Source organism: Oryza sativa, chromosome 3 (genome assembly GCF_034140825.1).
Source record: "Oryza sativa Japonica Group chromosome 3, ASM3414082v1".
Lineage (NCBI taxonomy): Eukaryota > Viridiplantae > Streptophyta > Magnoliopsida > Poales > Poaceae > Oryza > Oryza sativa.
The window spans coordinates 32,205,729-32,229,892 of NC_089037.1; the positions used below are offsets into that span (position 1 = coordinate 32,205,729).

The 24,164-nt window shown below is 52.1% G+C and overlaps 2 protein-coding genes across 2 annotated transcripts; one reads left to right on the forward strand and one right to left on the reverse strand.

Annotated features, from left to right (window-relative positions):
* Positions 1–15,184: 15,184 nt before the first annotated feature.
* On the reverse strand, positions 15,185–20,485 carry LOC4334159 (uncharacterized). The gene is made up of 7 exons (XM_015776190.3): positions 20,318–20,485; positions 18,144–19,262; positions 17,004–17,975; positions 16,829–16,877; positions 16,493–16,740; positions 15,894–16,001; positions 15,185–15,694 (listed from the first exon to the last, which is right to left on the reverse strand). Exons 2-7 carry the CDS (start codon positions 19,211–19,213, stop codon positions 15,466–15,468), a joined length of 2,676 nt encoding a protein of 891 aa, XP_015631676.1. The 5' UTR covers positions 19,214–19,262; positions 20,318–20,485; the 3' UTR covers positions 15,185–15,465.
* A 176-nt stretch (positions 20,486–20,661) lies between these two features.
* Positions 20,662–23,806, forward strand: LOC4334160 (protein Asterix). Its single transcript, XM_015776191.2, has 3 exons — positions 20,662–20,880; positions 21,151–21,251; positions 23,556–23,806. The coding sequence occupies exons 1-3, from the start codon at positions 20,704–20,706 to the stop codon at positions 23,617–23,619; spliced, it is 342 nt and encodes a 113-aa protein (XP_015631677.1). The 5' UTR covers positions 20,662–20,703; the 3' UTR covers positions 23,620–23,806.
* Positions 23,807–24,164: the final 358 nt, after the last annotated feature.

A 24,164-nucleotide genomic window follows, 5' to 3' on the forward strand; every position in this document is an offset into this window, starting at 1 on the left:
CCCCCCGAGGGGGTCAGGCCACGTGGGTGACCGCGGCTGCCCCAAACCTCTAGTCAAGATATCCCCGGTCCCATGTCACCGACAGTAGCCCCCGGCGTTATGCCAGGGCGATCGCCCTCCTCGAGGAAAACGCTCGGGCGTGACGCCACTCCTCAGGCCTGGTGACAGGTGGGGCCGGTCTCTACAGGCGGACAGGAATCCAGTGGTCGCAAATCGCGCGTATCGGCAAAGGAAAAACCGACCGACAATAATGAGCGGCTTTCTTCAAGACCGCTACATTACTTGAGTAGCGCGCGAATTGGGACGAGCCGGTTCGTTTCGCCTGGAGATATGATGATGGTGCATCGGTCGGCGAGCGTAGTTAACGCGTGCACGATATATCCCATCTCGACTGCCACGGCCGCACATCCGCCTCGTGCGCCGTAAACGGGCGAGCGGGATTAATGGAGGAGTGGGCGCGAGAAACGAGGGGGCGAGATAGTGGGCGCGGGAAGCGAGGAGCCGGGCATAGCGTTTGGCAAGGGTATAAAGACGCCGAGGAAGAGATTCGTTTCCTTCCTCTCGCCATTGTTCCCCTTGCCTTCGCCGCTTGCGCTCTAACTTCTCGTTTCCTGTGCCCTACCCTCGCCGCACTCACTCGCTCTCAAACCCCTCCTCCGCCGGCGTTATGGCACGGGGCTCCGCACCGCTCGACGGTAGCGTGCTGCCGCCTTCTCGTATCGTGAGCGAGAGGCAGGCCGGGCTGCTGCGCCGATTCATGCCGGAATCTGCCACCGGCCGGGAGGTGGTTGCGCTGGGTGAGGGACGCCCGGCGCCACACTACCCGGGGCGGTCCGTATTCTTCCTTCCCTTCGCAATGGCAGGGCTGGTTCCGCCATTCTCTTCTTTCTTCATGGATGTTCTGGAGTTTTATGATCTCCAGATGGCGCACCTCACCCCCAACGCAGTAATGACATTGGCCATCTTCGCGCACCTGTGCGAGATGTTCATCGGGGTGCGCCCATCTCTCCGGTTGTTCCGGTGGTTCTTCACCGTACAGCCGGTGTCGCCACCGTCGGTAGTTGGTGGCTGCTACTTCCAGCCGCGGGGGCCGGTGCTGAACCGCTACATTCCCTGCGTCCTTCGCAAGAAGTGGGATGACTGGAAGAGCGACTGGTTCTACACCCCTCTCGCCGACTGAAGCGCGCCTCCGACTTCCGAGCCAGCCCCCGGCGCAGGCCTCCAGCTGGCGGGCGCCGGTAGATCTGGGAGACGGTTACGACGCCGTTCTTGACCGCCTTGCTGGTTTGCGATCCCAGGGGCTCACGGGGGCCATGGTGTTCGGCGACTACCTTCGTCGCCGGATCGCGCCGCTCCAGCGACACGCCCGGGGCGCCTGGGAGTACACCGGGCCCGAGGACATCATGAGGACCCACCAGGGGCGCAAATGGGACTGGGACCCTGAGGACTTCAAGATAGTGGTCCAATGGGTGCTGAATCTCAGCTCCGTGGAGGCATCCCTCATCCCTCAAGGGGTCCTTCCCCTCTGCTGCGATCCAGAGCGCGCCAACATCCTGACCATCATGCAGGAGGTCGGGGCGTCGGGGGAGCGGGCCCCCCGAGGCCACGATGGCGCGGGCGGGAGCCGTAGGGGGGAACAATCTACCCCGGGAGGGGGTCGTGCTTCTGGGCCCCGTGACGGGGGCCCGGGGGGCAGCCGCCCTACCGACGCCCGGGGGAAGAGGAAACAGGAGGATACCCCCTCCCCATCTCCTCCCCGAGGGGGCGGGGCGGTGCGTGTCAGCAGCAGGCGCCCGGAGGGTGCTGTGCCGACGTCGCAGCCCGAGGGGGAGCGAAAAAAAAGTGGCTCCGCAAGATGGGGGGGACCAAACCATGCCGGGGAAACCTCATCTCCCCCCCAAGGTGGTCGTTTAGCCGACCTCCTCGCAGGTTCGTCCCTGCGCCTACTTCGGCCGTATTCCTTCTCCCATCTCCCAAGGCAAGTTTTTACTCACCCGCTTTTCGTCTTCTGGTTTTTCTTCTGCATCAGCGAGATCCCGTCGCGCCCTTCCCGCCATTCCAAGTCCGGCCGGTCTGAGGCCGAGGAGACGGCGACCGCGGAGGCCCGGAGGCGGGAAGCTGACCGGCGAGAAGCCGCAAACCGCCTCCGGGAAGCCGAGGAAGCTGCCCAGGAGGCTGTCCGGGCTCGCTAGGCTGAGGAAGCCGCTTGGGAGGAGGCCAGACTCCACCGGGCCGAGGAGTCTGTCCGGGAGACGGAGGCGGCGCGTGCACGCCGGGCGGACTGCCAAGCCCCCGAGCCGACTCCGCCCGAGGCGACGACGACTTCCGAAGCCACCCACGACGAGGCCGCGGGCGCACCGCTCGGGCCTGATCCCTCGGGCGACGCTCAAGACGAGCCAGCTTCGGGGGACGTCCCTGAGTCCGGCACGTCGATCGGCGGGCCGAGCCGTGCTGCATCCTTTACGAGGCGGCTCTTCCCCATGCCTTCCGCTGCCCCACTGAGCGCAGAGCCCCTTCTGCAGGCCTTGGCCACTGCGAACACCACGGTGTTGGACGGGTTAAGTGCCCAGATAGAGGTCCTGCAGGCAGAGCGGGCGGAGCTCGACGCGGCGTGGGCGCGTGTCGAAGAGGGGCGACGCTCGGTGGAGGCCATGGTGGAGGCGGGCCGCAAGGCACACCGCTGGCACGCCTCGGAGCTCGAGGCCCGTCGTAGGGACCTGGCGGAGATCGCTAGGGAGGTGGAGGAGGAGCGGGAAACTGCCCTCATTGCCACCGCCGTGTTTAACGCGGCGCGGGACGACCTCTGCCTTCAATACGGGAGCCGGGGGGCAGAGCTAGAGAAGAAGCTCGACGCGTCCCGGCAGCGCGAAGAGGCCCTTGAGGCTCGCGCCACGGTGCTGGAGGAGCGCGCCCGCGCCCTGGACACGAAGGAGAGGGAACTGGCGGGTCGCGAGGCCGCCGTCGCCATCCGGGAGGCAACGCTGGCAGCGCACGAGGCCGCCTGTGCCGAAGAGGAATCCGCACTCCGCCTCCGCGAGGACACGCTCACCGAGCGGGAGCAAGCTCTCGAGGAGGCCGAGGCCGCGGTGCAGCGGCTGGCGGACAGCCTGTCCCTCCGCGAGGCAGCGCGGGAGGAGCAGGCGCGCCGTAATCTGGAAGGCGCCCGCGCCGAGAGGGCCGCACTGGATCAGCGGGCCGCTGAGCTCGAGGCGCGGGCGAAGGAGCTAGACGCGAGGGCGTGCAGCGGCGGGGCGGCCGCGGGCGACGGCGATCTAGCCGCCCGCCTCGCAGCTGCCGAACACACCATCGCCGATCTGCAGGGCGCGCTGGACTCGTCCGCCGGGGAGGTCGAGGCCCTCCGCTTGGCGGGCGAAGTAGGGCCCGGCATGCTTCGGGACGCCGTCTCCCGTCTAGACCGCGCCGGGCGGCAAGCGGGCCTCTGGGGCGAGCGGACCGCGAAGTACGCCGCCAACCAGGGGGGCCTCGCCCAGCGCCTCTCAGAGATGGCCGGGACTCTCCAGCGGCTCCCCGAGGAGCTCGAGGAGACGATCAAGTCATCCTCGAGAGACCTCGCCCGGGGGGCAGTGGAGCTTGTACTGGCAAGCTACCAGGCCAGGGATCCGGACTTCTCCCCGTGGGCAGCGCTGGACGAGTTCCCTCCCGGAACCGAGGACGACACGCGCGCGCAGGTCCGGGACGCCGCCGACCATATCGTCCACAGCTTCGAGGGTACGGCCCCTCGGCTCGCGTTCGCCCTCGACTCCGACGAGGAGGGCGGCGACGGTGGTGTGGACGACAGCGACGACGAGGCCGGCGACCCGGGAGCCTCGAAGTGAGCCCCCAGGCCCCCGCTAATCTTAAATAGTTTTTTCTTTCTTCTTCCGAGGCCTTCGGGCTCCCTTCTTGTACAAACTAATTTAATCTGCAATCAAATAAAGAAGAAATTTCTATGTCAATTTTATTTGTTGTGTGTATGAGACGAGGATGGTCTGTGCCGCGGTCCTTCTGTGTCTTGGCTTGAACAAGGGCTCGTGCCCAGGTCCCAGCCTCAAATGGCGCAGGTCGGGGCTAGTGCCTGGGGAGATCCGCGCGTCGAGACTGGCCAGGCCGGGAACGTGGTGACCGAGGGTTATGGATGACCCGATTGTGGGCCTTTGCCGATTCCCCCCCGGAGTTCACCACGCCCCGGGGCACGGCTCGGTTCTGGGCCCCGTTTGGCGATTTTAGCCGGCCCGGGCCATTGAGGGCAGGATCGAGCACGAGCGTGCTAATTCAAGCCAAGATTCTTCGAAAAGAAACAATGGCACAGACACAGTCCTTAGGAAATCGAAAATGCTTTTATTGAAATACGGAAGAGAAAAAAGATAAGTATGTGCATGTGGCAGCCCCCAGCCAACCCTGCACGCCCGGGGGGGTGCGGGGTTGGCCCGAGCCCGAGACCTGACACCTGACCCCTACTAGGGGTAGAAGCGACGAAGGTGTTCGATGTTCCACGGGTTAGGCAGCTCTGTGCCGTCGCCCGTGGCCAGCCGAACGGAGCCCGGCCGGGGGACGCCGATCACTCGATACGGACCCTCCCACATTGGTGAGAGCTTGCTCAGTCCAGCACGCGTTTGGACGCGGCGTAGGACGAGGTCGTCGACGCAGAGTGATCAGGCCCGGACGTGGCGCTGATGGTAGTGCCGCAGGCTCTGCTGGTAGCGCGCGGCTCGGAGGGCCGCGCGCCGCCTTCGCTCTTCTAAGTAGTCGAGGTCATCTCTGCGAAGCTGATCTTGATCAGCCTCGCAGTACATGGTGGCCCGAGGGGACCTCAGGGTGAGCTCGGATGGGAGAACCGCCTCCACGCCGTAGACGAGGAAGAAAGGCGTTTCCCCGGTTGCTCGGCTTGGCGTGGTTCGGTTCGCCCAGAGCACCGCTGGCAACTCCTCGATCCACGAGTCGCCGTGCTTCTTGAGGATGTTGAAGGTCTTGGTTTTGAGGCCCTTGAGGATTTCCGCGTTGGCGCGCTCCACTTGGCCATTACTTCTGGGGTGGGCGGGGGAGGCGAAGCAGAGCTTGATGCCCATGTCTTCGCAGTAGTCACCGAAGAGTTCACTAGTGAACTGGGTGCCGTTATCCGTAATGATACGGTTAGGCACCCCAAACCGAGCAGTGATGCCCCTGATGAATTTAAGTGCGGAGTGCTTATCGATCTTGATGACCGGATAAGCCTCGGGCCACTTAGTGAACTTGTCGATAGCGACATACAGATACTCGAACCCGCCCGGGGCCCGTCTAAACGGACCCAGGATATCGAGCCCCCAGACAGCAAACGGCCATGAAAGAGGTATGGTCTGCAGGGCCTGGGCCGGCTGATGGGTTTGCTTGGCGTGGAACTGGCACGCCCTGCACCGCCGGACCAGGTTGACCGCATCGTTGAGAGCCGTCGGCCAATAGAAACCCTGGCGAAAGGCCTTGCCAACCAAGGTGCGTGAGGCAGAGTGGGCTCCGCACTCGCCTTCATGGATATCGGCAAGAAGCTCGACGCCTTGTTCCCGATGAATGCACTTCAGGAGGACTCCGTTAGCCGCGTGCCGATAGAGGGTCCCTTCCACCAGCACGTAGCGCTTGGAGATGCGCTGGACGCGTTCACTCCCTTCGCGGTCCTCGGGTAGAGTCTTATCTGCGAGGTACGCCTGGATCTCAGCGATCCAAGCAATCAATCTAAGGGAGCTGGGAGCGCTCCCCTCGGGTCCCGAGGCCTGGACTCCGACGGGCCTCGGGGGCCGTTCAGGCGCGTCCGTCTCCCCTAGGGGGTCGGGTCGCGCCGACGGCTGGGCAAGCCTTTCTTCAAAGGCGCCCGGTGGGGTCTGGGCTCGCGAGGAAGCGAGCCTTGAGAGTTCGTCGGCGACCGCTTTATCCCGTCTGGGCACGTGCCGAAGCTCTATCCCGTCAAAATGGCGCTCCATACGCCGCACCTGGCACACGTAAGCTTTGATCTGCGGGTCAGAGCACTGGTACTCCTTGGAGACCTGGTTAACGACCAACTGAGAGTCGCCTAACACCAGGAGGCGGTGGATCCCCAGTCCAGCCGCCACTCTGAGTCCCGCAAGGAGTCCCTCGTACTCTGCCATATTGTTGGTTGCCCGAAAGTCGAGGCGGACCAGGTATTTGAGGACATCTCCGCTCGGCGAGGTCAACGTGACCCCCGCACCGGCGCCCTGAAGAGACAGGGAGCCGTCGAACTGCATCACCCAATAGGCGGTGTGAGGCAGCTGCGAAGGGCCCGAGCTGGCCTCGGGGATGGAGACGGGCTCGGGAGCCGGTGTCCACTCTGCCACAAAGTCGGCGAGGGCCTGGCTCTTGATCGCGTGGCGTGATTCAAAGTGCAAATCGAACTCAGAGAGTTCGATTGCCCATTTCACCACCCGTCCAGTACCCTCTCGGTTATGCAAGATTTGGCCGAGGGGGTAGGACGTAACCACCGTGACCCGATGCGCCTGGAAATAATGGCGCAACTTCCTCGAAGCCATCAGAATAGCGTAAAGCATCTTCTGGGCCTGAGGGTATCGGGTCTTGGCGTCCCGGAGGGCCTCGCTAACGAAGTAGACGGGCCGCTGCACCTTTCGGCGGGGCCGATCTTCTTCACTAGGGGCCGCATCTCCAGGGCGCTCTTCGTCCGAGAGGCCGCGCGGTGCGCACTCGGCTTCTGTGCCGACGACCTCGAGGTCGGAGGGCGACAGGCGCGTCCTTCCCGCAGTGGCCCCGGGGCCATCCTGGCGGTCGGGGGCGCCTGGCACCGTCGGACAAGCGGGCGGAGGGCCAGCTCCGGCCGTCGGGGGCCTTGGGCCACCGTTCGGCTCGGGGGCCTCTCCTCCCTGCTCTCTCCCGGGTCGAGTCGACACAAGGTGGGGATGCGCGGAGCGAGGGTCGTCCTCGTCGCGCTCCCCGACCAACGCCGCGCTGACCACCTGCGGGGTTGCCGCCAGGTAAAGTAGCAACGGCTCATCTGGCTCCGGGGCGACCAGGACTGGGGGAGAACTGAGGTACGCCTTCAACTGAGTGAGGGCCCGTTCAGCCTCCTCCGTCCAGATAAACGGCCCGGAGCGTTTAAGGAGCTTAAATAGGGGTAGCGCCTTCTCTCCCAGCCTCGATATGAACCGACTTAGGGCGGCCATACAGCCAGTGACGCATTGCACATCCCTAAGCTTGCTGGGGGGGCGCATCCGCTCTATAGCTCGTATCTTCTCGGGGTTGGCCTCAATGCCTCGGGCAGAGACCAAGAACCCGAGAAGCTTGCCCGCAGGCACGCCGAACACGCACTTGTCGGGGTTCAGCTTTATGCGGGCGGTGCGGAGACTTTCGAAAGTTTCCGCTAGATCCGAGAGTAAGGTCTCCTGGTTGCGTGTTTTCACAACCAAGTCATCAACATAGGCCTCAACATTACGTCCTATTTGGCTACCCAAAGAAATTCGAGTAGTACGTTGAAAAGTAGGACCTGCATTCTTTAACCCGAAAGGCATTGTCGTATAACAATAAGTTCCTATGGGGGTAATGAATGCAGTTTTTTCCTCATCCTCCCTAGCCATGCGAATCTGATGATAACCAGAGTATGCATCTAGAAAACACAAAAGGTCGCACCCCGCGGTGGAGTCGACAATCTGATCTATGCGTGGTAGGGGGTAAGGGTCCTTAGGACATGCCTTGTTAAGGTCGGTGTAGTCGATGCACATCCGAAGCTTGCCGTTCGCCTTGGGAACGACGACCGGGTTCGCCAGCCACTCCGGATGGATAACCTCTCGGATGAATCCGGCCTCCAGAAGTCGCGCCACCTCCTCGCGGATGAAGGCTTGACGTTCCGGGGCCTGCCGCCGTACTTTCTGCCGGACCGGCCTTGCGCCCGGCCGTATGGCGAGACGGTGCTCAATCACCTCCCTGGGGACCCCGGGCATGTCCGCCGGTCTCCAGGCGAAGACGTCGGCGTTTGCCCGCAGGAAGGAGACGAGCGCGTCTTCCTATTTGTCGTCCAGAAGACCACCGATTCGTGTGGTCTTGGACGGGCCGTCGCCCAGGGCAACCTGCTTGATCGGGACCTCATCGCACGTGATCATCCGCTGCCTCGGGGCGGCTGGGACGGAGGTGCTGAGCCTCTCGTCGCCACCCGCGGGCTTGGATGCCGCGGCGAGGTGTTCCGCGCGTTGCTCCATGCAAGCAAGCGCGACTTTGAGGTCGCCATGGACGGTGATGGGGCCACCGGGGCCCGGCATCTTCATCTGGAGATAGGCGTAGTGGACCGCCACCATGAACTTCACCAACGCGGGCCTCCCCAGGACCGCGTTATAGGGCAGACTGAGGTCCGCCACATCGAAGTTCACCCGCTCCGTGCGGAAGTTGGCGGAACCACCGAAGGTGACCGGGAGGTCGATATGACCTAGCGGCCAAGTGTGCCTCGGCGTCACACCGATGATCGGCTGGGACGGCCGGAGCACCATCCCCGGGGCCTTGATGGCATCAAAGGCTGCGGGGGAAAGGATGTTGAGGGCTGCACCCCCGTCAATGAGGACACGCCCCAACTTCACATTGCAAACGGTGGGGGAAACCACCATCGCGATCTGTCCTCCCCGGGCAACGCACGGCGGGTGGTCGGTCTGGTCGAAGGTGAGGGCAACCTCCGACCACCGCGCCCGCCGCGTCGCCTCATGGGTAGGGGCCGCGGCCAGAAGCTCTCGCTTCATGGCCTTGAGGCTCCGACGAGAAGCGTGAGCGCATGCTCCCCCATCGACGGTGGCGATGGTGGCCCCAGGCTCCTGGAATCCTAGGTCATCGTCGCCATCGTCAATATCCTCGGCGGGGGCCTTCTGCTTGGCCTCACTTCGCCGGTTGCCGGAGGGAGCCGCCGGGGCCTTGCCCTCACGACGCTCCTGCCTCCTCTCCTCCTCCCACTTCCTCGTCCGCTCAGCCAAACTTTTGACCGCGCGGCAGTCCGCGAGGTCGTGGAGGGAGGTGTTGTGCACGGTGCACCACTTGCCGGTCGGGCGCTCCCTACTAGGAGCGCCGGCCTCCTTCTTTTTGTCGCTCGCAGGCCTCCCCTTTTGGGTGACCCGCGAAGCGCCCTCGACGGCGAGGACGTGACCCTCGTCGTCGGAATGGGCTGATCTCTTCTTCCTCCTCCTGTCCCGCCGCCCTGACCGAGCAGCGGGCCCGGGGGCGGCCGGAGCTGTCACACCGGAACCGGAGGAGTTCCAGGTCCAAGCCTCCTCCTTGCGAGCCACACGGTCCGCGAGCTGAAAAAGCTCCGAAGTGGTCTGGGGCTCCTTGGAGGCGATCTTCTCGAGCATGCGGTTGTGCCGCACGCCCCCCCTGAACGCGTAGATCACCGCGTGTGCAGGGATGCACGGTATGGTGTTGCGGACTTGACAAAACCGCTGAATGTACGAGCGAAGAGACTCATCGTCCCCTCGCTGTACCGCGTGTAAGTCCGCTTCTTCACCTGGGCGCGGATATGTGCCCTGGAAGTTCATGGTGAACTGTTGGCACAAATCCTCCCAAGAGTGGACCGACGCGGGTGGCAAGTTCATTAGCCAACCCCGCGCCTGTCCTTTCAGGGCCATGGGGAAGAAATTCGCCATGACCCTGTCGTCACCCCCGGCGGCCTCGATCCCAGTCGTGTAGATCTAGAGAAACTCGGCGGGGTTGACGCTTCCGTCGTATTTTTCGGTGATGGTGGGCCGGAACCTTGGGGGCCAACGGACGTTCCGAAGGCTCGCCACAAAGGCTCGACAGCCGGCACCGCCAACCGGGGACACGGGGGGCTGGCCCCCGTGCCCGGACCGAAGTGGCGCTCCGGACGAGGAAGCGCCCTCCGATGCGTGGGCAGCACGGCGATCATTGCGCCGGCGCTCGATATTGAGGCGGGCATCCGGCTCCTCACGCACATCTTCTTGGGTGGGAGGCGTTGACGAGGGAATGGCAGACGAACGGCGGGTAACGGCTGCCGCTCGCCGCGCCCTCCGCCTCGACGACACGGAGCCGGCAGTAGCAGCGCCAGTGGCCTTGGTGGCGGAGGATCGCCCGCCTGCGCCTAGGCGCTGCTGCGCCGTCATGATCAAGTTGGCCACGTCATCTAACCAACGTCGAGTTGGAGTCTCTGGATCAGGGACGACGGGCGGGTGACGCAGGAGCGCACCCGCAGCCTGGAGCGCGCCCTGGGGCGTGCTGCCATCACCGTAGACGAGGAGACGACGCTCCCCGTCTCGCCGTCCTTCTCCATCGCTCGTGGGCGGCGAAGTCGTGGATCTTTCGACCCCCTCGAGCGCCTCCTCCCGCCTAAGACTTCGGCGAGAGGGGGGCGGTGGAGTACGAGCTCGACGACGCGGGTTCTGCTCGCTGTCGTCACCGCTAGCGCTCGGAGAGAGGTTGTGCGCCACTGCCCGTTCGGCCATTGGGCTGAGCGGGAGAAGCTTGGCGCACACGAAAGAGGACGAGGGCTTAGAAAAACACAGGCGCCCCCTACCTGGCGCGCCAGATGACGGAGCGTGGGGCTCCTCACCGGGAGACCGCGCGGGCCCCCCTTTGCCGGTTCGGCCGGGGGCGCTAAGTGAGGTTCTAAGCCCTTGATCTGTGGAATGGTTCGCGAGAGATTAAATGCGCAAGACACGGGCGATGTAGACAGGTTCGGGCCGCTGAGAAGCGTAATACCCTACTCCTGTGTTCTGGTGGATCTGTGTATGAAGGAGTTACAAAGAGCTGGAGAGCAAGAGCGTTCGAACTCTAGAGACCCTCTCCCTCCTCTTTTTTTTCCCTTTTTTTTCTCTTGGTAGGCATGGTCCTCCTTTTATATCTCAAGGGGATACCACATACACCATTTCTACCTACCCTTCTTTTGGGTGGGGACCCATCCTACTTTGACCAAAACTTGGCTTGTACCTTCGTCTGACACCGGGATAACCCTGTCCTCCCTCATTAATAGGCGGAGATTTGCAATGGCTGCTGTCCGAATGACCCTCCGATGGGATGGGTCATACCAACCTCCACTCCGCCGGAAGCAGGTGCAACATGGAAGCACGGTTGTTTGCTGATGACGCGACCGGCGTCAGACCAGTCACAGACCGGTCATTCTTGTCCACCACGTGTCAGTTTAGCATGCTACACGTCTGCCCTTCTTCATACAATGACTTCCTTGCAATGGTTGCGATGAAGCCTGGAATGTATCTGGCCGGGGCTGACGTGCCAACTCCAGGAGTTCCCACGCCGGCTCCGGCTAGGGACGAGTGCCTGAAGGCTCTCATCATTCCGACGGGACAGGGCGAGGCGTGTGTCAGGCCGCCTGTTGCCCCTTAACCCGCGATCTGACCGGTCTGTGACCGGTCACACACTGCGACCGATCACGGACCGGATAAGCATGTGCTACGCTGCATTAAATGCGGCGTGAGACGCTCGTCCAACCCGCAATAAATGCGGTTAGGTGAGCGCCGCTGTGCTCATCTAACCCACACACGTGGCGCCAAACCCTCAGGGGGTCGGGGCGCCCCAGCCCTCGGGGACGAAACGGGAGCGGCCCGACCCCTCGGGGAGATAGAGGGAGGGGCGGCCTCATCACCCTCGGGCCCGACCCCCCCGAGGGGGTCAGGCCACGTGGGTGACCGCGGCTGCCCCAAACCTCTAGTCAAGATATCCCCGGTCCCATGTCATCGACAGCTCCTATGGAGATTTGAATTCAAGATCTTGAGGTGCTACTTAAGTCACTACAACCAATATGCTACATGCCCTTTCGCATGCCGTATATACCGAACACTAGACAAAAAAAAAAGCGTGGGTATGGGTGAATAGCATATTGAACAGGAAAATGGACCATATCAGTTTGTCACCTAATCAAGGAGCTTGTACACTTGCAAAAATACGTCAAAGTCCAGCCCAGTTTTTCGGAGATACTCGGTAGAGTGTGTGTTCATAAGGATGAGCGCACGTATTGTGGGCGCCTGCTTTTTACTATATTTCTAAAAAGAAGTTCTAGGAGCCAAAAGAAAATATTTTAGAAACGAAGAAAATAGAAATTATTTCAGCTGTTATTACCTAATGATTTGATGATAGTCTAGGCTCCGTCATTAGCGTTACCACCGTATGATGGGTGAAAACACCCATGAAACGTGACCTCATCGGGCGGTCGTCTGAACTCCACCACTAGTGTTATCAGTTATCACCACTGATCGGTGAAAGTCTAGACTCTACCACTGGCGTTATCACCACTCGATCGGTAAAACCGTAAAAAGTACCCATGAAACGTGCCAGCGCCTAGCGGTCTGGAAAGGCTCTAAAGTTTTTTTTTAGGGGAGGATTTAACTATTTGCCACTTTTAGATTTGACAATTATCCAAATACCCTTCTTAGGTTTGCACATATTTTTTGCCCCTCTTAAGAGGTGGTCTCTTAACTATTTGCCACTTTTGCCTACGTATCATGCCAACGTGGCAAACTCGGGTGAAAAAAGGTGTGGGACCCACTCGTCAGTCTCTCCCCTGCTCTTCCTCTTCCCCATCGACACCGGCATCACCTCTCTTCTCCACCGTGCCTGTACCTGTCAACACCGCCGCCGCCTCGCAGTTGACTACCACCAGCACCGTCGGAGGCAGAGCGGAGGCGGAGCAGCAGCATACAAGCTCGTCGCGGCGATGGAGGAGGCAAAGCGGCGGTGGAGGAGGCGAAGCCGCCGGACGGACTCCTCGCGGTGGTGAAGGACGCGGAGTGGCGGCGGCGACGGAGGAGGAGGGCGGCAGCGGAGGTAGAGTGGCGACGGATGAGGCAGAGCAGCGGCGGTGGAGGACGCGGACTGGCGACGGCGACGGCGGCAGAGGAGGAGGCAACCGCGCCGGTGGAGGAGGCGGAGCAGAGGCGGCAATGGAGGAAGAGGGCGACAGAGGAGGCGGAGCAGAGGTGGATCTGCGGTGGACAGACACCTCGCGATGGTGGAGGCGGCAGAGCGGCAACCGCGGCGGCGGTGGCGGAGGCAAAGCGACAACGGAGAATGCGGAGCCGCCGGAAGGACTCGTGGCAGTGGAGGGAGCGGAGAGGTGGTAGCGACGGAGGAGGAGGGCGGCGGCGGAGGTAGAGCAGCGGCGGTAAAGGAGGCGGAGCGGCGCCGATGTCGACGGGTGCAGGCGCGGTGGAGAAACAGGGGCGACGCCGGCATCGATGGGGAAGAGGAAGAGCGGGGAAGAGATTGATAAGTGGGTCCCACAACTTTTTTTCACCCGAGTTTGCCATGTTGGCATGACACGTAGGCAAAAGTGGTAAATAGTTAAGAGACCACCTCTTAAGAGGGGAAAAATATATGTGCAAATCTAAGGTGGTGTTTGGATCCAGGGACTAAACTTTAGTCCATGTATTTAGACACTAATTTAGAGTATTAAATATAGACTACTTACAAAAATAATTACATAAATGAAAGCTAATTTGCGAGACAATTTTTTAAGCCTAATTAATCTATAATTAGAGAATGTTTACTGTAGCATCACATAGGCTAATCATTGGTTAATTAGGCTCAATAGATTCGTCTCGCGAATTAGTCCAAGATTATGGACGGGTTTTATTAATAGTCTGCGTTTAATATTTATAATTAGTGTCCAAACATCCGATGTGATAGAGACTTAAAAGTTTTAGTCCCATTTAAACAGGGTCTAAGAAAGGCATTTGGATAATTGCCAAACCTTAAAGTAGCAAATAGTTAAATTCCCCCTAATTGGAAGTAGTCCCGAGATTCCGCCACTAGCGTTATCAGTTACTACTGTCACCGTTGATCGGTGAAACATCCGTGAACACTGATCTAAAAATGCTCTTCATCGGCTCTGTTTGGATGCTTCAGGCTATTAAATAGCCCTCCGAAATATTGTTATTTAGGAGTATTAAACGTAGATTACTGATAAAATCTATTCCATAACCTCTAGGCTATTTTGTGATACGAATCTAACGAGATATATTAATCCATGATTTGCTACAGTGATGCAACAGTAATCATCCGCTAATCATAGATTAATATACCTCGTTAGATTCGTCTCGCAAAATAGTCTAGAGGTTATGGAATTGATTTTGTCAGTAATTTACGTTTAATACTCCTAAATAGTAAGATTTTGAAGGGCTATTTAATAGCCCGAAGGATCCAACCAAGACCATCCGTCTAGGGCCGATGTCACCGCTGGCTCCGTCACTGGTTTAGGCATTGTGCTTCAAGTTCATATAGCCATGTAAACATCCATTCAGCAGCTAACATCAAGTCATCAACACATAAAGCTCCAGCTAGCGGGTGTAAATGACTGCTGCAAATGGAAACGACAAAACTAGAAGTAAAAGTTAGTGCTTGTTTCAAAACCAGTTTATGATAAATTAATCAATTCCCATTTTACTTATTATATGCTAAAGAACTATACCGAGGCTCTATTTGGTGAGCAAAATGTCCATGAAAAACATTTACGCTGCGTTCTTCGTGATGAGTTCTAGGAGATTGGGTGAGAAAAGGATATCGTATTCCGCGCGCATGCTTCCCAAACTACTAAACGGTGTATTTTTTGTAAAAATTTTCTATAGGAAAGTTGCTTTAAAAAATCATATTAATCCATTTTTAAAATTTAAAATAGTTAATACTCAATTAATCATGCGCTAATGGCTCACCTCGTTTTACGTATCTTCTCAACCTTCTCAATCCCCCTCTCAAACTCACCCTTAATTCAGAAACTATGAGAGAACTTTTACCGAATTCCAATCGGGTGCTAAACATCAACCAAAGATACATAATTGGCTGATCCATCCTATCAAGTTCAATGGAGTTTTAAATTAGTACAGTTTTCACCCATTTTAGCTTTTATACTCGTGCCCTTTACAAAATTATAGAAAATAATTTGCATCTCGACAATATCATAACATTTCCAACTTTTTTTAAATAATAGAAACTTTATTGAACTCAATCAATTATATCAAGGTGATATAACCACACTTAGAACACTCTCCGCCTCTACATAACTACAATGAAACACATGCGCACACACTAGTTATCTTTAAAAATAAAAAAAGGTACGGGAAATGCTTAAGGGTCAGCAATCGAAATCCTGGGTAAAACATTTGTACCTGTACAAATATGTAGACATGAAAATTGGATAATTCCCACCATGGCTCCCCGGTGGACAGACCATTATCTCAAGTGTAAAGAGAACCGGACGAAAAAGAACATCTTGAAGCTAGTAGATATTGCTTTCAGTACCAGTGTTAATTTCGTTTAGTAAGCATACTGTAGCTCTTCGCAAAAGGGCATCAACACAGCTCCCGCGTCTAGTTCCAGAATATACAAGAATCAAGATATATATAATCTCCTAGCAGGAGAAGGGGGCCGTAGTACATGCTATGGTTAATATATGCTCCTGAACAGCCCGGCTTTACAACATGCACGGGCTGCGGAGGACAGGGCAAAACAGGGGCTAGAATTGTTAGTAACTGACCAATTCTAGTTCAGGAGGCGACAACGAACACTATTCAGAAAGTCCACTGACACTTGATCAGGCCCAGCATGCTTCCGGATGGTTGATCTGCAGGGTTTGGGTCTAATATTCGAGACATCATCCTCATGCAATCTAGAGTATTTATGCAACTTTATAAAATGGTGGAGAATGGACCACCGCTCCAAATCCCGTGTCTCGGTTGCCAAATCTTGAAACGTGGTTGCCCTCTCAGCTCTGAAATACACAAATACACAGTGAAGGCCTATTTGCAATTTTGGCAGTGCAAGGTGCTGAAAACTAGAGGATATTATGCCAGAAATTGGCAATACAACTTTGGTGCTGTCTAAAGTGGGGCAAAGGTCTATAGCTGGTCAAGATGTATGACAACATTAACATTGACAAGACTGCCAGTCTTGGGAAAAAAAATCCGCACCTTGAGAAGGAATTTTGCAGCTCATCAAACCTCATGGTGAATGTTTCCAGAACTTCAGGTACAAGTTTATCGTCTTCCTTTTCAGAAGTGCTAGTCTGATTCTGTGGCCTGGCCAAATACCACAAGAAGATTCTCGATATCAATGCAAGATGGGAGTAGTGCCAATGTTTATGGATAGTAGCAATAAACGTACAGCTGGTTATGACATATATATACTCCTGGTCAGACATGTCATTTTTGACATGGGCATGGTGTCCAAAATGCAATACTGATCAATGATTTCCATTTAATATATATTTGTAAAATCTAAAAAAAATGTATTATGGAAGTACTTTTTGAGATGAACCTAACCATATGATTTCACACATATACATTCTAAATATTTGAAAAGATATAAAACTCAAAAAATATGAAAGTTTTGACCAATGGTATGTCCAAAACAACAGGTATCTGTGACTGGAAGAAGTAATTATAACCTGTTGGACTACATTAGGATTCCTTACTTATCTAGATTTTTTATCTTATTTTGTTAAAACTATCATTTTGAATTGTAGATCTTAAGCTAAAACAGGGATAAAAAATTCAAACAAAAACCTTACATGCTCTCAGTTGGTATGAAGTTATTTGCATCACTGACAGAAGATATAGCTGGGTTAAATGCGTCAGGAAGGGCCAGTCGAGAAGTGCGGTATACAATGGTTTCACAGGAATCAATAGCATTTGCTGCAAGAAGTCTATCTGGCAGAACAGGAAGTATGTACTGCATCAGCTTAGTTGTGAAAGCAAGTCTTTTCTGAGCTTGAGACACAAATGTGCTATTTTTCGTCTTCATATTTTCAGCATCTACCTGGTGTGGATAATAAGCTCGTCAGTCCAAGTAAAATGATACAGTACAATAGAAAGGGTTCTTATACAACTTGAAAAAAATGTACAACCTTCTCAACCAATCTCCTGGTAGCATGAGCCCAATCCAACTCAGGTTTTCTGCAGAAATATTACAGTAATTATTAGCCCATCTGTCAACAAAAGCAAACTCCACTGAAAAGCAAAGGAATATTTGTAGTATATTCATATTAGGGATTTAGGGTTTTTCTAATCCAAAATCATCACCTTGTATGATGTGTCTTGCTACAACCAGACATTACTTGTGCATGCCACGATAGAAGACTTGTTGCCCTTTTCCGCTTTTTTTGCCGTGAAACCAGCTTACCATCAAACTTCTTCGTTGGCAAACCACCGAAATGTGAAGCTTTATTCAGTGGGAGTAGAACTGTTTGCTGATTACAAACAATTTGGCTATAATCATTACATTGGTATTCAGCTGCTTTATTACAAATATTCTCGGCAACATTTTGTTCAGAAGATTTAGGGCAGATGATGCCCTTCCTTTCAGAATTATCAAGATCCAAGTAATTCTCTGTAGTGCTGTATGCTCCCATTAGCTCGGCCTTCTTAAGCTCTGTTCCTCTGACAAATGATGAGTTGGGGTTGTTGGACAGGTTTGGAGGAGGCAGTAGAACATGAGAAGTACATGTCATGGGCAGCTCCATTTGTGGATGCCTGGCATGGCTTGAAGAATATACTCCGAGTGGGTGATTTTCCATCACGTCACGGTGTCCTTTCCATACACCATTGGTTGCCACTAATCCATCATGGGATATATATGTTTTGTTGAGACTAGATTGACCATCCAAAATATTTGTGAACTCAAGAACAGGATTAGCAACATTATCAGTCAAATCATAGCTAGTACCACAAACAGCCCTTCGTTGCTCATGCAGTAAAGTATGGTCATCGGTAAGCAAGTGATCTTCACCATTTGCCCCCAGGCAACTCACTGGATTGGACCCACAAAAAGGTAAAGGCAAAACAGAACTTGACGTTGTTGCCCATTGAGATGCTGAAGTGTAAAATAAATCAGTTACTTGAGAAGTAGAATTATACTGTTGATGACAAGAAGATCCATCAGATATAGCTGACTCAGGAGCCCCAGATTGCATACAAGGAACGGTATTGCTGAAGCATGTGGCAGAAACACTTTCCTCTAATTTAACCTTTTTGTCAAGACCAACAAAACTTTCACTGCATTTCATTAAATTTGGTTTAACAGAAGTTCAAGATGCAGAATACAGAGTGCATAATTTTAGAACAACAATACTAATTCTATGCAAGCAGATTTCAACTTTAGACTGGAAATGAAATAGTGAATTTATTACAGCAATGATATAATGAGATTACAATCAGGTTTACCTTTTCTGGAATATTTCATATGATTGTGAAAAAGCATCACTTGGTGCACTGAATGAATTAAGAAGTGAATCAATTTCCATTTGCTCTTCACATTCATACAGGCCATGTAGCTTTTCCATGCCACTACCCGCAGATCCATCTATATTAATAACAGATGAATTGAACTGTGCATGCAATACTTTATTCTGCTTATCCTGTGCAGCTGGCATCAAATCAGAGTCTTCATTACCAGGATATGTTCCCCATTCAGCAGAATGCATTTCATCTCGATGTTGACAAATATGGCTTCTTGTTGCCCCTTTCTGTTGGGGCGCTCTGAGCTCAGAAGATGGTTTGTCTTGCTCGTTATTATTCATATCATGTGGGAGATCAACAAAATTTTGTAAGTTACAAACAGTGCTGGCACTTGTGAATGCGGACTCAGCATCTCCAGGGAAAGGCAAAAAATTTGAGGTAAAAGATGGACTTGTTAGGCAGCCATTGTCCCAGACAACTTGATTTTGCATTTTATTCCCACCTGAAAATTCTGTATTACTGAAAGTCAAGTCACTGCAATCTTCATTGAGTCCATTGTTACTGTTAGACGCTTCCAGAGATTCTTGCATAAGAGCAGTCCAAGTACAGTCCCGTGTGTCTGAAATGAGGTGATTTCTTTGCAAAGGGCTAATATATGGATAACTTGCAGGTATTGTGCTACAGCTACTTCCAAATGAGATTGTTCTATCGTCATAACCATCAGTATCATATGAAGTTATTTCTTCTGCATGATCAAGACACGATGCATTAGAAAGAATGCTGCGTTGGGTGATGTCTAGGTTATCATTTGGCATCTGCATTCCTTCACATTGTCCAGGCCGAAAAGGTCTCAAGAAGTGGTCAAATTGGTGACTATTCTGAACAAACTCTTGGGCCGCTGAAAAAGATTTTTCTTCAAAGACTGGTCCGGGAACTGAATATCCATGTTGTAAAGCTCGGTTTGAGAATTCATAATTAGCATCTTGTTGAAAACCAGACGTACTGCAGTTGACTGACGTATCTTTTATACCAGATTCATTTACTTTTGCCAACATTTTGGTGCACTCACCATACCAGGACTGCAATAAGAAATTCACTGGTCCCCTGAAACGTGAAAAAGTAGTACTTTTAGTCAGCATGCTATAGTAATTGATAAAACTGTATCATAGCCTAACATTGCTAATGGCTAAGAGTACTCCCTTCAGAAACATGATGAGTGAGTGACACAGGGTATTGAGTTGGGCTTACAGTCCTATCAAGTACTATCATGATGTAATCATTTTAAGATTTAACTATGCCTACAGCACAATTTGACTGGTGAAGTTCTTTTTTATTTTTCAAATAACTAGCCAATGAGCATGTGTAGCGTGGCAACCCAACAGTTAATAGTAATGCATCTTACAGCCTAAAGTGTGTACCCACTGTTAGAAAAATTAAGGATGAGGTACATCTTAATTGAAGAGAATAGAAATGAGGATGCACAGCTATCTGACACCCTTAAAACAGTGATCACTTAATATGTCTCCCCTTCAATTTACTAACATTGAGTAACTGCTTGACTTGTGTACCATGCGGGATGCCAATAAACACTAAGGTACGTCTCTTCAAGGCATGTACCACATGCCAACTACATCTTAATCACAAAGTTTGGACCAACTACAATCGCATTCAACAATCAAATTATATCAAACAATGTACAGTAACTAGTAAGCTAGTAACATTCAACATCTTAACAGGGCAATGGTAAGGACAGTCCTTCAAAAACCATGGATCGCGATCGAGTATAATTGCCGGTGAACCTCCACGCTTGTAGCCAGTTAGCTAGCAGCAGGTCAAAAAGAGATTTAGAGCGGACCTCTCGAAGCTACTACAGTACTGCAAGAACTGAATGCGGTATACCACCAAGCAACAGCTAATGTCCTAACACACAGTAATACCAAAACCCCAAAACCCCAAGCTCAATACGAATCTAATTAAACCCCAAAACTACTTGAGCTAATCACAAATACACGCGCACACAGTGCAATTAGAAGCTTAGCACTAGAAACCCCACTTAAAATTCGCAGCTCAGCTCAACCGCTTAAACAGCCAAAGCTAAGCTACCAAAAAACGAGCGTGCGTGCAAGCGAGCTGGAGCCAGCAATCGCGGGGGCGCATACCGAATAGACCGCGCGGCGGCGATGAGGCACCGCGCCGGCGCTGCTCCGACCTCCCCGGCTTCCCCCTCCGCGCCGCGGCTAGCTCAGGGAGTTAGGGTTTTGGAGCTCGCGAGCCAGAGAGCGAGAGAGAGAGAGAGAGAGGAGTGGGCGACAAAAAAAAGAAGCAGCAGAGGGGACGGACGAAGCAGTGTGAAACTGGAGGAAGCCGACTCGTGCGCCGCTTTGACTTTTCAGTGCTCGGACCGAAGCGGTGGGCCCTAGCCGTGGGCCGGTGGGCCCGGCCCAATCCAATTAACTACTCTTCTTTTTTTTTCCTCCTCATCTTCTTCCTCCAGTTTCTTCCTACTCTCGTTTTGTTTCGAATCGGGGAGGGGAGAGGAGAGGAGATGAAGGAGGCGACGTCGTCGGGCGGCGGCGGCGGCGGGGGTGCGGGGGTGAACGACCCGCGGCAGCCGTCGACGGCGAGGCAGTACACGCCGCCGAAGCTGTCGCCGCAGGACCTGCCCATCGACTACGCGGGGTTCCTCGCCGTCGTCTTCGGCGTCCTCGGCGTCATGCTCCGGGTACGGTATCTCGATTCGATCTCAGAGCAAGCACCACGCCTTCCACTACTCGTCGCTCCCGACCTACGCTCCCCGTCTGCCTTGCTCATGCTCGGGCTCCGATCTGAGTTTAGATGGATCTGCGCGAGAGGCTGCTAGATCTGTATCCCCCACGCTTTGTGAATTGCGGGTTGCTAAGTAATCGGTGGTGGCGATGTTCTGATGTATTGTTATTTCGCTGGGTCATTGTTGGCTTTGTTTAAAATCGGCTTGCAACCTGTTTGTTTGCAGTACAAGGTGTGCTCGTGGATCGCTATCATCTTCTGCGCGCAGTCTCTGGTGAACATGAAGAATTTCGAGAATGATCTCAAGCAGTTATCCATGGCTTTCATGTGAGTTCCCTTCACGTATTTACTTTATGCATTGTTTAACCACTAGGAAATACTACTCGAATTTCAAATCTAGAGGAACATGCAGCAACATATGCTTTGGCAGTAAGACAATTTGATGGTCTGTATTAATTAAACTAGAAGTTAACCAAAATATTTATAGTCATCAACTTATTTAAGCCGAGTTTAGATCCAAAGTTTTTCTTCAAACTTCCAACTTTTCCATCACATCAAAACTTTCCTACATACACAAACTTCCAACTTTTCCGTCACATCGTTCAAATTTCAACCAAACTTCCAATTTTAGCGTGAACTAAACACACCCTTAGTACTTTTATGTCCTCTGGTTTCGCGTTGTATGATCTGAATGTCTGTTCACAATGATAAATTTATGGGACGTACTGTCTTTGCATTGGAAAGGAACGGTTATCAGCTTGACCCAAGTGGAAATTATACACCCATCTTGTATTGTGAATGCCATTTCTCATAGGTGTAGTCATTATAACGTACATGATTAGCTATTCCCATCATTTTCCACTCTTTGTGCATAGCTGCCCTGACTTGGAGTTTGTAAATTGTAATGCTAGTTTGGTACTTTATTAATGTGGTGAATGAGAAGTAAGGTAATAAGCACTGGGGAACTAATTTTAAACTTCGTGAGCATTCTAGATGATGATTGGACAGATTATGGAAATTGCTTATAGGGATTATTTTTATTTTTTGAGAAAGAGAGCAAGAACTCTCCATTTCATTACCGAAATGAGATGACAAAAGTCTTAACAGAGTTTAAGTAGCTAGAGCAGCAAAGGATAAAAGACATGACAACACTCCGACAAACACCACTACAACCAACTTGTCTTGAACTACTGGATCAAACACAGGATAAAGCAGGAAATTAATAAAACAGCCAACATCTTCTTTTGTCCCTCTTCTGTGACAATTTCATCCAATCCCCAGTCTCTTGATCTGTGGTCTCCACCTTGCTTATAGGGATAAATTAAATAATAAATATTATAAACCTAATGAATATAATAGCTCAGAACAAGTTATTTACACAATGCTGATGTAGAAAAATCGTGGTTTGTGAACTGTGGTGCCCATAATCCATAAAGACATAAGCTGATTAGAACACCCCTTAGATGTTACTACCTCAGTTTCAGGTTATAAGACGTTTTGACTTTGGTCAAAGTCAAATTGCTTCAAGTTTGACTAAGTTTGTAGAAAAAAATAAAAATATTTCAACCCAAGACAAATTTATTATGAAAATATATTCAATTATCAATTTAATGAAACTAATTTGATATTATAAATATTACTATATTTGTCTATAAACTTAGTCAAACTTGAAGTAATTTGACTTTGACCAAAGTCAAAATGTCTTATAACCTGAAACGAAGGGAGTAGCTACTTAGCTGATTCACTCAATAATTACCACTCTAAGTTTCTAACCATATTCAATGAGATACCATTGCTTATCAAACAATAATTCAAATAATGTTTCTCTCTAGTGCAGAGGAATGAAATTCTATTAGTTGAAAGGATTTTTAGGATGAAAGTTTATTTGTCAAGGATTCTTCTTAAACCTTACCTGCCTTCTTTTGGGACTTGCGTACTTCTTCGGCACAGTTGAAATAATCTAACTTTGCGTACCTATTAAACTTATTATTGCTCAAATTTGACATAGGTATAGTCATAGGTGATATGCTTGGTTAATTGGTGGTGTTAAAAACAAAGTTACAAGGTTGGTCTATTACTGCACTATGAAAACAACACTAAGAATACAGAAGTTGTCAAATCAACTAGATATATCTACAATTTGGAAGGGGTCTATATACCACCTTCCCATGTTGTGCATTCTGTCGTTCTGCTTTATTTAAGAATATTTTATCAGGGGTATGTTTCAGATTTCAGAAAGCTGAACTACTCAAGTGGTCATCTCCAAATAAAATATCTAATATCCTCAACGTGATCGCGTTGAGTAATGCTTTATTGACCACAGAAATTTTATCTAGATTTCAGATATCATGCTATGTCAACCAAAAAATGTTTCATGTTTTTAATAGAAAGGAACAAGTTGTTAAGAAAATAAATTTCCTGATGGACTTATGGGGCTGATCAGCTGTGCTAGCTACCGCAGCGACTGCAGCTGCGGCAGTTCAAGGCAGCTGCAGCCAGCAGCCACTTACAACTGCCAAACACACCCTATGTTCCCTTCCGCCAACTTTTGGTCTTTGATTTCCTACAATGTTTCTCTATGTCACCAGATCTTTCACTAGAAGAAACTCACCAAAATTGTGATATTGCCAGGTTTGCAGTTATGGGCTTGGTGACGAACTATCTTGGCCCCCCTCGTCCAGGCACAAAGCGCTAATCAGGATGCACACTATGCAACTGTATGAGAGTATCACTTGTATTTTTATGTTCCAGAAGCTATTGGCCGCGCTCACATCTCTGAATTTCATCTGAGCATGTAGCAAATACAGTAATACACTGCCTCAATCATTAGGGGACAAGAATATGTATGATCCTCAATAATTTAATTGTGCGGTACTGGTGTAGTTCTTCTGGCCGTCTTCTGGGTGTCATTTGCTTCTAGATTTCTTCCACTCTCTCTCTCTCTCTTTTTAAAAAATTATTTTATAATTTACATCAAGCACGTTGATCAGTGCTCCTTGAGCTCTTGATTTTGTTTCACTTGCTTCATGTTATTGGAGGAATAGTCGCTTTCAAGCTCATGCATGATAGAGAGTCGAGAATAAATTGCTGCATGTAGTGGCAAACAACTCTGATTGATTTCTTAATATATCCAAGTATCAGTTGTAGGGCTGCCATCAGTTGGCCAATTACAGATAATACGCCAAATCAATTACTAATAATTCGACAAATGATGTATTAGCAATAAAATAATTTATAGTT